General features: G+C 48.7%; 1 protein-coding gene across 1 annotated transcript in view; it reads right to left on the reverse strand.

Annotated features, from left to right (window-relative positions):
• arhgap31 (Rho GTPase activating protein 31) overlaps window positions 1-15,507 on the reverse strand; it is a 164,776-nt gene that overhangs the window by 83,822 nt on the left and 65,447 nt on the right. The window contains exon 2 of the mRNA XM_086006228.1: window positions 8,219-8,321. Within this exon, the coding sequence (XP_085862354.1) occupies window positions 8,219-8,321 (103 nt within the window). The remainder of the gene's footprint in view (window positions 1-8,218; window positions 8,322-15,507) is intronic.

Raw genomic sequence — 15,507 nt, forward strand, 5'->3', positions numbered from 1 at the left:
GGATTGGAGGCATGTGGGGGGGTTTAAAATCCCAAAATCGGGGGTCCCGACCCCATCCTGCCCCTAACCAGCCTCCATGTCAGTTTCAAAGGAGGCGGGTACCCGCCCCGCACTGGGACCCGCCTCCCCGAGGCGGGAAGGGGATTAGTGCCAATTAACTGCCTGTTAACAGGTAGTTAACAGGCAGTTTTTAGCCTCATCCCTATTTTCATTCTTGAAGTGTGGGATTCCAGACAGCTCCAAACCACGCCAAGTTAGCGAGGCGGGCCGTCGGGATGAAGGGCTTGGAGGGGTCGAGATGCCTGGTGTTCAGGTGAGTGATGGGTGCATGAGTGCAGAGGTAAGTGTGTTTGGTCTGTGTAAAGTGTTTAAAGAAGTTCTACTAACCTTTACTTACCTTTACAGCCTTCCTTCCTTCAGGTCTCGGGAGTCCCTCATCTCACCGGCACAGAAAGCAGAATGGCCGCCAGCTGTCAAAATCTGCAGCCTCTGCTTTCTGTTCCGGAGAGAACTCTAAATCAGCCTGAGAGGAAGGAATTAACCTGGAGTACAGATTGTCAGTGTTTGACAGCTTCAAACAGCTGTAAAACGCTGATATTTCATCTGTCAAAAGGTCTTGACAGGTGAAATTTCAATCTGTGACATCACCTGTTGCCGGGTGGCCCTTGATTGGCCTGCTGAGCCCACTGGGCGGGCTCAACAAGGTCAATCAAGTCTAAATCGTGTGGGTTGGCTAGAACTCGATGGAGGCGGGACTACAACCCCAAAAGTTGTAGTCCCGCCTCCTACCCGCCTCCTCAATGAAAATCCAGCCTAATGAGTTTTTCAAACATTTCAAAGAGCCGGCACAGGCACGATGGGCTGAATGGCCTCCTTCTGTGCTGTATGATTCTATGATTTATTTTTTTGAGACTTCCTCTTTATTCCACATTTCTGAAGATGATGGTGCTAAGGAATGGAATAGCTTTTCACATTTGGCACTCAGGGGCAGTCCTAAGTCAGGAGCAGCAGAGGTGCAGAGTGACGATCCCTCTATTCTGAACCCCTTCTCAAAGAGCTTCGATCTCCCCACTGCACCAGAATTCACTTGAATCCGCCTGTCCTAGTGTGGGCCGAGGTCTTCAATGTCCGACGTCACTCCCGACGGAAAATCTCAGAAGTGATGGAAGGTGCTGGAGAAACAGCGAACAACTTCCCGCCAGGTTTCCCCAATCCCAACTGCCCTGGAACCGCCTAACTCGAAGTGGAAAATCCAGCCCTTATATTTATTGTTTTAAAAAGAGGTATTGTAAAGTTATCGCAGCGTTCGGTGAGGCAGGCAGAATATAACGTCATGGGGTGGAGTTGAAAGCAGCCTACGGTAGTTTACTTAATAAAAAAACTGTGAGATTCCACAGGTTTAAATCAAATATACGTTGTCACTTGGACAGAACATTTAATTCTGCAGTGAGCACTCAGATGAAAATCCTTCTTGCAGCACTTGCCAGAAATGTTCCCTCTAATTTTTTCCGTGCATGGTTGCATGCGTGGTATCTTCCAGCAGCAACAGTTTGTGAACGGCCTGGGAGGGACGTTAAGGGGAACATTGCTTGCCAGTTTACTCTACATTTTGATCTATAGTTTTGTATTCCAGTTTCATGAGTGGATATTTACTGGTCCATGTCTTTTGACTCTTTGCCAGAATACGTTTTTTATTCATTCTGAGGACGTGGGTGTCGCTGGCAAGACCGGCATTTATTGCCCATACCTAGTTGCCCTTGAGAAGGCGGTGGTGAGCCACCTTCTTGAACCGCTGCAGTCTGTGTGGTGACGGTGCTCCCACAGTGCTGTTAGGGAGGGAGTTCCAGGATTTTGACCCAGCGACCATGAAGAAATAGTGACATATGTCCAAGCTGAGATGCTGTGTGACCTGGAGGGGAACTTGGAGATGACAGTGTTCCCATGCATCCGCTGCTCTTGTCGTTCTAGGTCATGGGTTTGGGAGGTGCCGTCAAATCATGGTTGTTGTTGTTACATTTTGGGCGTTTCCCCAATACCTTTACTGATATAATTGTGTGACAAAAATTATGCACCTTTGTCTAGTTTCAGCTGTGGCTCAGTGGGTAGCGCACTTGCCTCTGAGTCAGAAGGTTTGTGTGTTTAAGTCCCACTCCAGGGACTTGAGCACTTAAATGCTAGGCTGACATTCCAACGGAGTGCGATGCTGCCTTTCGGATGAGATGCTCTCTCGGGTAGATGTAAAAGATCCCATGGCACTATTTTGAAGAAGAGCAGGGGAGTTATCCCCGGTGTCCTGGCCAATATTTATCCCTCAATCAACATAACACAAAAACAGATTATCTGGTCATTATCACATTGCTGTTTGTGGGGGCTTGCTGTGCGCAAATTGGCTGCCATGTTTCCCACGTTACAACAGTGACTATACTTCATTGGCTGTAAAGCGCTTTGAGACGTCCGGTGGTCGTGAAAGGCGCTATATAAATGTAAGTTTTTAGCTAATAGCTGTCCAGTCCAGTCACAATTGTAGTTCAGATCCTTGTACCAAGCTTATTTTGTACATATGTTCCAAGGTTGGTTCAGACTTATTTTTGAACTGTAGGCTTGTGGGGAGGAACCAAGCTAATTTTGAACAAACACAGATGGGGTGAATTGTTCTGCTAAATGTGTGGCAGCCAATTATTTTGAATCTGACTGTCAACTATGAAAAATCCAAACAACCCATGTTTATTAAATTTGCTTGATATTTTAAATTTAAGCATGAGGTCTGATGTGACACACTACCACTTTTGAAGACTGAAATGAAATCTTAAGGAGGCATAAGATGCTCCTTTGGGTCCAGTACCCAAAAGCAGTTTGCTGTTAATGGCCTTGGATGTGTTACTAAAAGCGTACCTAGATTTAAAGGGAAAGATAGACTTTTGCGAAATTATGGGGAGTTGGAACTCACCCATGAGAGCGGAAATAATCTTGGTTTTGAAGGTTTAAATACCTCAAAAATGCAATAAAATGGCTAGATAACATTTTCATCTCCTATAAACTGAAACCTGGGGGGTCATTTTAACTTTGAGCGCTAGTGTAAAATGGCCGCTATCATATTAACTGCCTATTATATACCACGCTTGACTTCCCTTTCTATTGTAGTCCATTGGATGTATAATGAGTGGTTAATTAAACATTGCCCATTTTGCACTATCGACCAGTGTTAAAATTATTCCTCCCCCCCACCCACCCCCACTTCTTTATTCTTTATCGAGTTTCAATTTGCATAACCCTGGTCTAATGATTAACCCCAAATTATGGCCAATCACTCACTGCACAATACGTAGGATGCCCAGTTGTCCACCATGTTCTCCTACCTCCCTAGATGGCAGGAAATAACACAATGCTAGACCATTGGGTACAGGCTAAAACTAATGTCCACATTCATTTACAAATAAAATCATGCATAGAAACAAAAGACACAAGCAAGATACTAGAGAAGACAATGCTTAATGAGAATTGAAAACAATCCAGGAGGGATGATGGACCAGCTGAGTCAGAACGGTCTTCAGCACGTATTGTAGGCTGACACTTCAGTGTGGTAGTGAGGGAGTGCTGCAATTTTTTTTATTCGTTCATGGGATGTGGGCATCGCTGGCAAGGCCAATATTTACTGCCCATCCCTAATTGCCCTTGCGAAGGTTTGACGAATCTGTTAGAGTTTTTTGAGGTTGTAACTAGCAGAATAGATAAGGGGAACCAGTGGATGTGGTGTATTTGAATTTTCAGAAGGCATTCGATAAGGTGTCACTCAAGAGGTTATTAAACAAAATTAGGGCTCATGGGATTGGGGGTAATATACGAGCATGGATTGAGGATTGGTTAACGGACATAAAACAGAGAGTAGGAATAAATGGGTCATTTTCGGGTTGGCAGGCTGTAACCAGTGGGGTACCACAAGGATCAGTGCTTGGGCCTCAGCTATTCACAATCTACAGCAATGATTTGGATGAGGGGACCAAATGTAATATATCCAAGTTTGCTGATGATACAAAGCTGGGTGGGAATGTAAGTTGTGAGGAGGATGCAAAGAGGCTTCAAGGGGATATAGACAGGCTAAGTGAGTGGGCAAGAACATAGCAAATGGAATATAACGTGGAGAAATGTGAAGTTATCTACTTTGGTAGGAAAAATAGAAAAGCAGAGTATTTTTTAAATGGTGAGAGATTGGGAAATGTTGGTGTTCAGAGGGGCCTGGGTGTCCTTGTACACGAATCACTGAAAGTTAATATGCAGGTACAGCAAGCAATTAGGAAAGCAAATGGTATGTTGGCCTTTATTACAAGAGGATTTGAGTATAAGAGTAAAGACATTTTACTGCAGTTATATAGGGCCCTGGTGAGACCAGACCTGGAATATTGTGTAAAGTTTTGGGCTCCTTAATACTTGCCATAGAGGGAGTGCAACGAAGGTTCACCAGACTGGTTCCTGGGATGGGGGGATTGTCCTATGAGGACAGATTGAGTAGACTAGGCCTATATTCTCCAGAATGAGAGGTGATCTCATTGAAACATACAAAATTCTTACAGGGCTTGATAGGGTAGATGCAGGGAGGATGTTTCCCCTGGCTGGGGAATCTCGAACCAGAGGCCACAGTCTCAGAATAAGGGGTCGGCCATTTAGGACTGAGATGAGGAGAAATTTCTTCACTCAGAGGGTGGTGAATCTTTGGAATTCTCTACCCCAGAGGGCTGTGGAGGCTGAGTCATTGAGTACATTCAAGGCAGAGATCGATAGATTTTTGAATATTAAGGGAATCAAGGGATATGGGGATAGTGCAGGAAAGTGGAGATGAGGTAGAAGATCAGCCATGATCTTATTGAATGGCGGAGCAGGCTCGAGGGACCGAATGGCCGACTCCTGCTCCTATTTCTTATGTTCTTTTAACAATAGTGACTGCACTTCAAAAGTAACCCATTGGTTGTAAAGCACGTTGGGATATCCTGAGGACATGATAAGACATTTCATAAATGTAAGTTCTTTCTCAGCAAGCAGACCCATTTCGAGTCTTTTGGAATGTAGCAGTTCCTTAGATGAATCAGTGTGCTCTCTCATTCCTTGGTAGAAAACCTTTCAGGATGAGATGTTATGCAAAAATCACAAGAGCTGTGAGTGCCCATGGAGCCAGGGTATCCTTGCCAGATATAAAAACTACTGAAAGCCATATGTTTTAGTGGTGTCAATCCCTCATGATCAAGGCGCAATAAGTGAAATAGATGCTGTGGGATGTTAATGAGAAGCTAAGCACACATTGTTTGGGTTTCAAGCGTCTAAGAATGCAATGCAGGCAACTTTGTCTTAACGTTTTTAAAATTTGTTTGTGGGATATGGGCGTCGCTGGCAAGGCCAGCATTTATTGCCCATCCCTAATTGCCCTCGAGAAGGTGGTGGTGAGCTGCCTCCTTGAACCGCTGCAGTCCGTGTGGTGAAGGTGCTCCCACAGTGCTGTTAGGGAGGGAGTTACAGGATTTTGACCCAGCGACGATGAAGGATCGGCGATATATTTCCAAGTCAGGATGGTGTGTGACTTGGAGGGAACTTGGAGGTGGTGGTGTTCCCATGCGCCTGCTGCCCTTGTCCTTCTAGGTGGAAGAGGTCGTGGGTTTGGGAGGTGCTGCCGAAGAAGCCTTGGCGAGTTGCTGCAGTGCATCTTGGAGATGGTACACACTGCAGCCACGGTACGCCGGTGGTGGAGGGAGTGAATGTTTAAGGTGGTGGATGGGGTGCCGATCATGCGGGCTATAGAAACATAGAAACATAGAAGATAGGAGCAGGAGTAGGCCATTCGGCCCCTCAAGCCTGCTCCGCCATTCAATGAGATCATGGCTGATCATCCAAATTCAGTACCCTGTCACTGTCTTCTCCCCATACCCCTTGATCCCTTTAGCCTCAAGAAATATATCTATGGAAATGGGCTGCTTTGTCCTGGGTGGTGTCGAGCTTCTCGAGTGTTGTTGGAGCTGCACTCATCCAGGCAAGCGGAGAGTATTCCATCACACTCCTGACCTGTGCCTTGTGGCCTGGCTTTGGGAAGTCAGGAGATGAGACACTGTCACAGAATACCCAGCCTCTGACCTGCTCTCATGGCCACAGTATTTATATGGCTGGTCCAGTTAAGTTTCTGGTCAATGGTGAACCCCAGGATGTTGATGGTGGGGGATTCAGCGATGGTAATCCCGTTGAATGTCAAGAGGCAGTGGTTAGACTCTTGCTGTTAACTAACTTCCTACAAAAATTAACATTTGAAAATGACGGACAGGAAAAGACCAGCTGGTGCACGACCCACGACCATGTGTGGTTCACACAGACAACGGGGTCGATCTTGACCTTTGGGTGACCGATTAGCGGAGTGTGCCGGACAATCGTCTGTACCCGCACTGAAGAGGCAGCCGCGATTGTGAGGCACTTGCCTCATTAACATTGGGACGGTGAGCTGGCAGGAGTGGGGGGTGTTTACATGCCGCTCACCGAAGTGAAACCTCCCAATATCGGGCCGTCCCAGGGGAGGGGATTGTGATCGCGGGGGAGGGGGGGGGGTTCCCAGGCTGGTAGTGGCCCAGATTATTTTTGTTTGGGTCTTGGAGGAGCAGTATGCTCCTCTAAGCCCCGCATATAAAATTCCAAACTTACCTTGGCTGGGTCTCTTTGGCTCTATTGCCTGGAGTGTGCATAGAATCATAGGATCATAGAAAGTTACAGCATGGAAGGAGGCCATTTCGGCCCATCGTGTCCGCGCCGGCCAACAAAGAGCTATCCAGCCTAATCCCACTCCCCAGCTCTTGGTCCGTAGCCCTGCAGGTTACAGCATCCCAAGTGCACATCCAAGTACTTTTTAAATGTGGTTAGGGTTCCTGCCTCTACCACCCTTTCAGGCAGTGAGTTCCAGACCCCCACAACCCTCTGGGTGAAGAAATTTCCCCTCAAATCCCCTCTAAACCTTCCGCCAATTACTTTAAATTTGTGCCCCCTGGTTTTTGACCCCTCTGCTAAGGGAAATAGGTCCTTTCTATCCACTTTATCTGGGCCCCTCATAATTTTATACACCTCAATAAGGTCTCCCCTCAGCCTTCTCTGTTCCAAGGAAAACAAACCCAGCCTATCCAGTCTTTCCTCATAGCTAAGATTCTCTACTCCCAGCAACATCCTTGTAAATCTCCTCTGTACCCTCTCTAGTGCAATCACATCTTTCCTGTAATGTGGTGACCAGAACTGCACGCAGTACTCTAGCTGAGGCCTAACTAGTGTTTTATACAGTTGAAGCATAACCCCCCAAGCATGGAGCATGCTCCGACCAGTTCCAGCCTAAAATTGACAAATTGCATATTTAAAGTGACCTATCGCCTGAGACAGGCGGGCACTTTGGACACCCAACAGTATGTCCATTTCAAAATGTCACCAGCCCCTTCATCACTGTTAAGGGGACGGTAGGGCAATTGACTCCATTTTGAGGCCTTTATCACTCCCATTAACACTAGGCAATAGAACTGAAAATTGACCCTAACGGGCCTTGTCTTTTCCCTCCCATTAAAAAGATATCCAGCAGGCAAAGCACAGCAAGCTTTTTTAAAACCTAATTTCGTAATGAATAAAAAGCTCTTAATACATCAAAAACACTTGAAAGCTTCGGCGCCTTATTTCACCTTTTGAAATCTCAGTCACTGCAACACCTGAGTGATTTTACAGGTGCTCAGAACCAGGACCCAGTGAGGGTAAGGTTCAGGGCTGAGACTGCCTCAGCTGAGTAAGGCCAGGCACGGTCATTGTCCGTAATGCAGCTTCAAGCTTGACCACTCTGGAAGGTCAGACACGGTGACATGAATCAGTCATTCGTGAAAGAAAGACTTATGAAATAATACTGAGCGGCCTGCGGGTGGCGCTGTCCAGGGAGAGTATAAATACTCGGGCACGGGCCCAGCTTGCGCAGGACATTCTTAACAGGAACTAGTGAAGGACACAACTAGACCTCCATGTTGTAAAACAGTTGATTAAAGCTTTGTTTAACGCTTAGACCAAGTGCCTAGTAGTTTTCTTACGTCACACGGTGCCCCTGTACCCATTCACAGCTGAGGAGAAAACTTTCCTCAACCCTTGAGGAATTCAAATGTGGAATGTTGCTCTAAGCCCAAGTCACGCTCCAGGCCAATAAAACCACATGAAACAGCTGCCAGTGATGCCTTACCTCAGCCTCTGAATGTTGGACGTAATCCCTGACAGCCTGTAGACCCCATCTACAATGCCGTGTTTCTCAATGAATTCTGCACAGCTTTTGAGGACTTGAGGAACTGTGTAAAAAAAAAAAGGTGGGAAATTGCTTCAGTTCTCGCCATGCAATATTTTTTTCCAACCTTTCTCTAGTTAATTGATGACGATACAGTTACAAAAATTGTTTAGTGAAATACAAAATCTAGCAATCTCTGGAAAAAATAAAGAGTTTTACAATTGCTAATTTTGACAGTGCATCCTGGAGTGAACCATGATCTGCAAGAGAAAACAGGGAAAAATTTGCAAAAAAAAACAATGTCAATGCCTTTTAGTTAATATACATTCACCATTACAAAGTATTGCCAAGTATTTACAGCACAGAAACAGGCCATTCGGCCGAACAGGTCCATGCCGGTGTTTATGTTCCGCATGAGCTTCCTCCCAATTTAACCCCTAATGTAATCTACATAACATTTTCTCTTGATACAGCACAAGCCCACCAAAGATTCACCAGACTGATACCTGGGATGGCAGGAATGACGTATGAGGAGAGATTGGGTCGATTGGGCTTATACTCGCTGGAGTTTAGAAGAATGAGAGGGGATCTCATTGAAACTTATAAAATGCTAACAGGACTGGACAGACTAGATGCAGGAAGGATGTTCCCGATGGCAGGGGAGTCCAGAACCAGGGGTCACAGTCTAAAGATAAGGGGTAAGCCATTTAGGACAGAGATGAGGAGGAATTTCTTCACCCAGAGAGTGGTGAACCTGTGGAATTCTCTACCACAGAAGGCAGTGGAGGCCAATTCATTAAATATATTCAAGAAGGAGTTGGATATATTTCTTAAGGCTAAAGGGATCAAGGGATATAGGGAGAAGGCAGGGACAGGGTACTGAATTTGGATGATCAGCCATGAACTCATTGAATGGCGGAGCAGGCTCGAGGGGCCGAATGGCCTACTCCTGCTCCTATCTTCTATGTTTCTATGTTTCCAAACAGAGTTGCATTCTGCACCATTGCCCGTCATAGCTACTGTGCTATGCTTTTATTAACTTTGCAATGTCCATTGTGCCCCTTAGTGGGCGAATCCGCATTGCGACTCTGGGAGGAGCTCTTCGGCCACTGGGAGAAGGCGATTGAGGAGGATTCTTGCGATGACTTTCCCTGTGGCAGACAGCAGTGAAACTCCTCTGTAACACCTTCACCGAAGCGTACGAGAGCATGGGCCTTACACTAAACATCCGTAAGACAAAGGTCCTCTACCAACCTGCCCCGCCACACAGTACTGCCCCCGATTATCAAACTCCACGACAAGGCCTTGGACAACGTGGACCACTTTCTATACCTCCGGAGCCTACTGTCAACAAGGGCAGATGTCGATGAAGATGTCCAACACTGCCTTCAGTCTGCCAGTGCAGCCTTCGGTCGCCTGAGGAAGAGAGTGTTTGAAGACCAGGACCTCAAACCCGACACTAAGCTCATGGTCTACAGAGCAGTAGTGATACCCACCCTCCTGTATGCCTCAGAGGCATGGACCATGTACAGCAGGCACCTCAAAGCACTGGAGAGGTACCAGCAACGCTGCCTCCGCAAGATCCTGCAAATCCATTGGCAGGATAGGCGCATCAACGTTAGTGTTCTTGCTCAGGCCAACATTCCCAGCATCGAAGCTTTGACCACACTCGATCAGCTCCGATGGACGGGTCACATTGTCCGCATGCCCGATACGAGACTCCCAAAACATGCGCTCTACTCGGAGCTCCGGCACGGCAAGAGAGCCCCAGGTGGGCAGAGGAAACGCTTCAAGGACACCCTCAAAGCCTCCTTGAAAAAGTGTAACATCCCCACCGACACCTGGGAATCCCTGGCCCAAGACTGCACAAAGTGGAGGAGAAGCATCCGGGAAGGCGCCGAACACCTCGAGTCTCTTCGCTGGGAGCAAGCGGAAGCCAAGTACAAACAGCAGAAGGAGCGCACGTCAACCCAAGCACCCCACCCACCCGCCCCTTCAACCACCATCTGCCCCACCTATGACAGAGACTGTCGGTCCCGCATTGAACTCATCAGTCACCTGTGAACTCATTTTTAATGTGGAAGCAAGTCATCCTCGGTTCCGAGGGACTGCCGAAGAAGATTTTTGGGGCCATGCTGTGTGGAAATTGGCTGCCACATTTCCCTACATTACAATAGTGACCACACTTCAAAAAGCACTTCATTGGTTGTGAAGCGCTTTGGGACATCCTGAGGTCATGAAAGGCGCTGTTTAAATGCAAGTTCTTTTTTTTCTTTAATGTTGCAGTTATTGGCAGGTACTGTCCGAGAGTGGTGAAAGTCGACAGCACACTGTCAGCTGAGGACAGCTCTCAAATTGGGAATAGCAGGACGCTGCGTGTGCAGAGCATGTTCTGAATGTTAGTATCACTTGATGGTTAAAAAAAACTCAAGGGCTCAAGGCTATAAAAGTGATTTAAGCTGAGGCTTATATTAAGTGAGAACATAAGGGCCCAGCTGCGGCCAAAGTAACAACGAGTTTAATGGTGTTCACCGTTATTAATGTGTAAATCATCCGGCAATTTGTGGTGAGGAAGAGATACCCCGTGGGTTGTGAAAGTTGCTGGAAGATTTGTGCCGCTCCGCCGTAAGCCTCACGAAAATGGCAGCTCGCCCTCAACCTCTCCGTGGGTTTCATGAAATTGGCGCATTTGCGCATTAATTGCCAATTGAACTCGCTGCAGAAAGTGTTAACAGTGTAAGTACCTTTTTAATGAGGAGTTTTATGTTCCTGCAATGCCAATCAACCTCTCCGGCCCACAGAGGGAACAATTTAAACTGTGGAGTCTCATTCCTGCAGATAGTAAATTGTTCTTAGATATTTTTAAACATTTTTATTTAAAATGTTAGTTTTTTTTGTTACTTTTCCTTTCTGTCTCTTTTTTCTCTCTCTCTTAATCCAATGTTTCTTTCCCTCCCTTTAGTTCTCTTTCTGCACCTGATTTGACTCTAATTCACCCGGCTTCCTCCTCCGTCATTCCTCTGTTTCTTTCTCAATCCTTAAGCCCTTAAACGTCATTGGTTAAGGAGATAGACTGTTGGTCCCATTGTTCAAGGTCCCAGATGGCCCCGTTGCCCACACTTCCAGCAACTTACAGGGTGAAACATTTTCGGGCTGAAGGGTGAGGGAAAGTGTCTAACTAACGGGGAACACTGCAAGATGCCACACGCCAGCAAAAACTGGGCCAAGAGGACCAAAACTCCGCCGGATGGAAGAGGACAAATCTTGTGTAAGTGCTAGGATTTGAGTACAGGAGCAAGGATGTCTTACTACAGTTGTACAGGGCCTTGGTGAGACCACACCTGGCGTACTGTGTGCAGTTTTGGCCTCCTTACCTAAGAAAGGATATACTTGCCATAGAGGGAGTGCAGCAAAGGTTCACCAGACTGATTCCTGGGATGGCAGGACTGTCGTATGAGGAGAGATTGGGTCGACTAGGCCTGTATTCACTAGAGTTTAGAAGAATGAGAGGGGATCTCATTGAAATGTATAAAATTCTGACAGGGCTAGACAGACTGGATGCAGGGAGGGTGTTTCCCCTGGCTGGGGAGTCTAGAAGGAGGGGTCACAGTCTCAGGATATGGGGTAGGATATTTAGGACTGAGATGAGGAGAAATTTCTTCACTCAGAGGGTGGTGAACCTGTGGAATTCTCTACCACAGAAGGCTGTGGAGGCCAAGTCACTGAATATATTTAAGAAAGAGATAGATAGATTTCTAGACACAAAAGGCATCCAGGGGTATGGGGAGAGAGCGGGACTATGGTATTGAGGTAGAGGATCAGCCATGATCATATTGAATGGTGGAGCAGGCTCGAAGGGCTGAATGGCCGACTCCTGCTCCTATTTTTCTATGTTTCTATGATGTGCTCACCAAGGACCTCCAACACTATTCCTGCTGAAGTTCACAGGGCCAGGGGAAGGTTCCTTTATTGCTATCACAATGGCAGAAACCTGCTCCATTGCGTACACATCCAGGGTGCCTAACCTGCCCCAGAAGATTGAACCTCTGCAGAATGCTGCTGCTTGGGGTGTTCAAACAGAAAATGCTGGAGATACTCAGCAGGTCAGGCAGCATCTGTGAAGAGAGAAACAGAGTTAACGTTTCAGGTCGATGACCTTGCGTCAGAACTGGAAAAAAGCAGGCAATGGAACAGATTTTTAAGCAAGTGTAGGGGCTGGGAAATGGGGGAGGGGATGAAAGAACTGTGGTAAACCACGTTCACTATCGTATCACTGTTAGTAGTTAGCACTGTTCACCACTGTTCGTTATAACTGTATCACTGACCACTATTGTATCACGGTACGAGGTCGCCTCTTGCCACACTGCTATACCTGGGATGACCACTGCCGACTCCGCCTTGGCTCCACCCACCAGGCCAGGTATAAAGGTGAGCGACTGGCTGGTATTCCTCCTGCTTGGATCGGATCACCCACGAGAGTGGGCTCTGTTATTTAGTCAATAAAAACCTTTAGTCACCTTCGTAACTCTTCGCCTTTTATTGGAGGAATTGATAGGTATATCAATTTTATTGACTAAATTTAATGATGTCCGACAACGAGTCACAACCGGCGGAGGAGCCACCAGTGCAGCTCCCAGGAGCACAGCCACACCAGCCAGCTTGGCTGCGAGCCCTCAGACCGCCGTACCTGGACCTGAACCCACGAGCAGCAAACTCAGCCGCAGACTTTAAACACTGGCTGGTCTGCTTCGAATCATACCTGAGAGAATCCAGCGTCCCTCAGGCATCCAAACTAAGTGTCCTGCAGGCACAACTGAGCCCGAGAGTATACACTCTCATCGAGGACATGACTACCTACGAGACCGCCATCAACCTGCTGAAACAGAAGTACCGGACCCCGGTAAACTACATGTACGCTAGGCACCTCCTAAGATCACGGCCGCAACAGCCAGGAGAATCAGTAGCCGAATTCTCACAGGCGCTATATGCACTCGCCAGGAACTGTGACTTTAAATCGGTGTCGGCAGCCGAAAATACTGAAGATAATATCCGCGACGCATTCCTGAAAGGCCTACGGTCCGAGTACTCACGGCAAAGACTGCTGGAAGCTAAAGACCTCAGCATGGAAAAAGCTGAAGCCCTCGCTATCTCCCTGGAAGTGGCCCACCAAGATCAGGAAGCATTCACCAGGTACTGCTCGCGACCCTGGGACTCGGGCCCGACCCCTACCACAGCACCCTTCCCAGCGCCGCCCCCGGGACCTACCTCTGCGTCGGCGTCCCGGACCCGACCGGCCCCGCCACTCCCGGCACCGGCCCCGACATCGGGCATCCGCGATCGGGCCGCCGGCTGTTTTTTTTGTGGCCAGGAGAAGCACCCGAGGTCGCGCTGCCCAGCCAAGAACTCCATATGCAAAACCTGCCTGAAGAAAGGCCACTTCTCCAAGGCCTGCAGGAGCGGATCCTCAGAGGCCAGCAGTGCCGCATGCGAACTATGGGGGCGGCCATCTTCGTTTAGGGCAACTGAGGCCAGCATCCCCACACATGAGTCATGGGGGCGGCCATCTTTGTTTAGGGCAACTGAGGCCAGCATCCCCACACATGAGTCATGGGGGCGGCCATCTTTGATTAAGGCAACCGACCCCAATAGTGCCTCATGTGAGCTACGGGGGCAGCCATCTTCTCCGTCATTTTGCCCTACCTCGTGGGAGACGCCATTTTACTCACCACGCCCGACCGCCTCGCCCGCAGATGACAACGACTCGCTCAGCTACACACTAGCTTCCGTCACCCTGGACCAAGCCCGCCCGCACCATCTGTCCAAGTCAATGATGGACATCAAAGTGAACGGCCACGCCACGACCTGCCTGTTCGACAGCGGAAGCACAGAGAGCTTCATCCACCCAGACACGGTGAGCCACTACTCCCTCTCTGTCCTACCAACGCGCAGCCGAATCTCGATGGCATCGAGGTCCCACGCCACGGACATCAGCGGCTACTGTGTCATGACCCTGTCGGTTAAGGGCACGGAGTATAAAAACTTTAAACTCCTCGTCCTCCCCCATCTCTGCGCTGCCGTCCTACTAGGGCTGGACTTCCAATCCCACCTCCAAAGCGTAACCCTAGCATACGGTGGACCCCTCCCCCCACTCACAGTCAACAACCAGCAAACGTTAAACCGCCCACCGCGTAACACCTGCAGCCTCTCCACCCTCAAGGTCCCGCCACCCTCTCTGTTTGCTAACCTTACCCCTGACTGCAAACCCGTCGCTACCAAGAGCAGGCGGTATAGCGCCGGGGACAGAGCCTTCATTAGCTCTGAGGTGCGGCGCCTCCTGAAAGAGGGCATTATCGAGGGGAGCAGCAGCCCCTGGCGTGCCCAGGTCGTAGTCGTAAAGACCGGCGATAAAAACCGCCTGGTCATCGACTACAGCCAGATCATAAACAGATATACCCAGCTGGACGCATACCCCCTCCCCCGCATATCTGACATGGTCAATCAGATTGCACAGTATAAAGTATTCTCGACCATCGACCTGAAGTCGGCCTACCACCAACTCCCTATCCACCCTGAGGACCGCCAGTATACCGCCTTCGAGGCGAATGGGCGCCTATACCACTTCCTTAGGGTCCCCTTCGGTGTCACTAATGGGGTCTCGGTCTTCCAAAGGGAGATGGACCAGATGGTTGACCAGAACGAACTGCAGGCTACATTCCCCTACCTAGATAACGTCACTATCTGCGGCCGCGACCGGCAGGAACATGACGCGAATCTGGAGAAATTCCTCCGTACGGCCCAACGGCTGAACCTCACCTACAATAAGGAGAAATGCGTGTTTAACACCACGCGCCTTGCCATCCTCGGCTGCGTAGTGGAGAACGGAATCATCGGCCCCGACCCAGAAAGAATGCGCCCCCTCATGGAGCTACCCCTCCCCCACTGCCCTAAAGCACTTAGGAGAACCCTGGGGCTTTTCGCCTACTATGCCCAATGGGTACCCAATTACGCGGACAAAGCCAGACCCCTCCTGAAAGCCACTTCCTTCCCCCTCACGGAGGAGGCGTGCGCGGCCTTCTCCCTCATTAAGGGAGACATAGCCAAGGCCACGATGCACGCAGTGGACGAGTCCATCCCCTTCCAGGTGGAGAGCGACGCATCCGACTTCGCCTTAGCCGCCACCCTAAACCAGGAGGGGAGGCCAGTGGCCTTCTTCTCAAGGACCCTACAGGGCCCCGAGATCCGACATTCGT

Source organism: Somniosus microcephalus, chromosome 14 (genome assembly GCF_052327205.1).
Source record: "Somniosus microcephalus isolate GS21.2 chromosome 14, FLI_Smic_1.0, whole genome shotgun sequence".
Classification (NCBI taxonomy): Eukaryota; Metazoa; Chordata; class Chondrichthyes; order Squaliformes; family Somniosidae; genus Somniosus; species Somniosus microcephalus.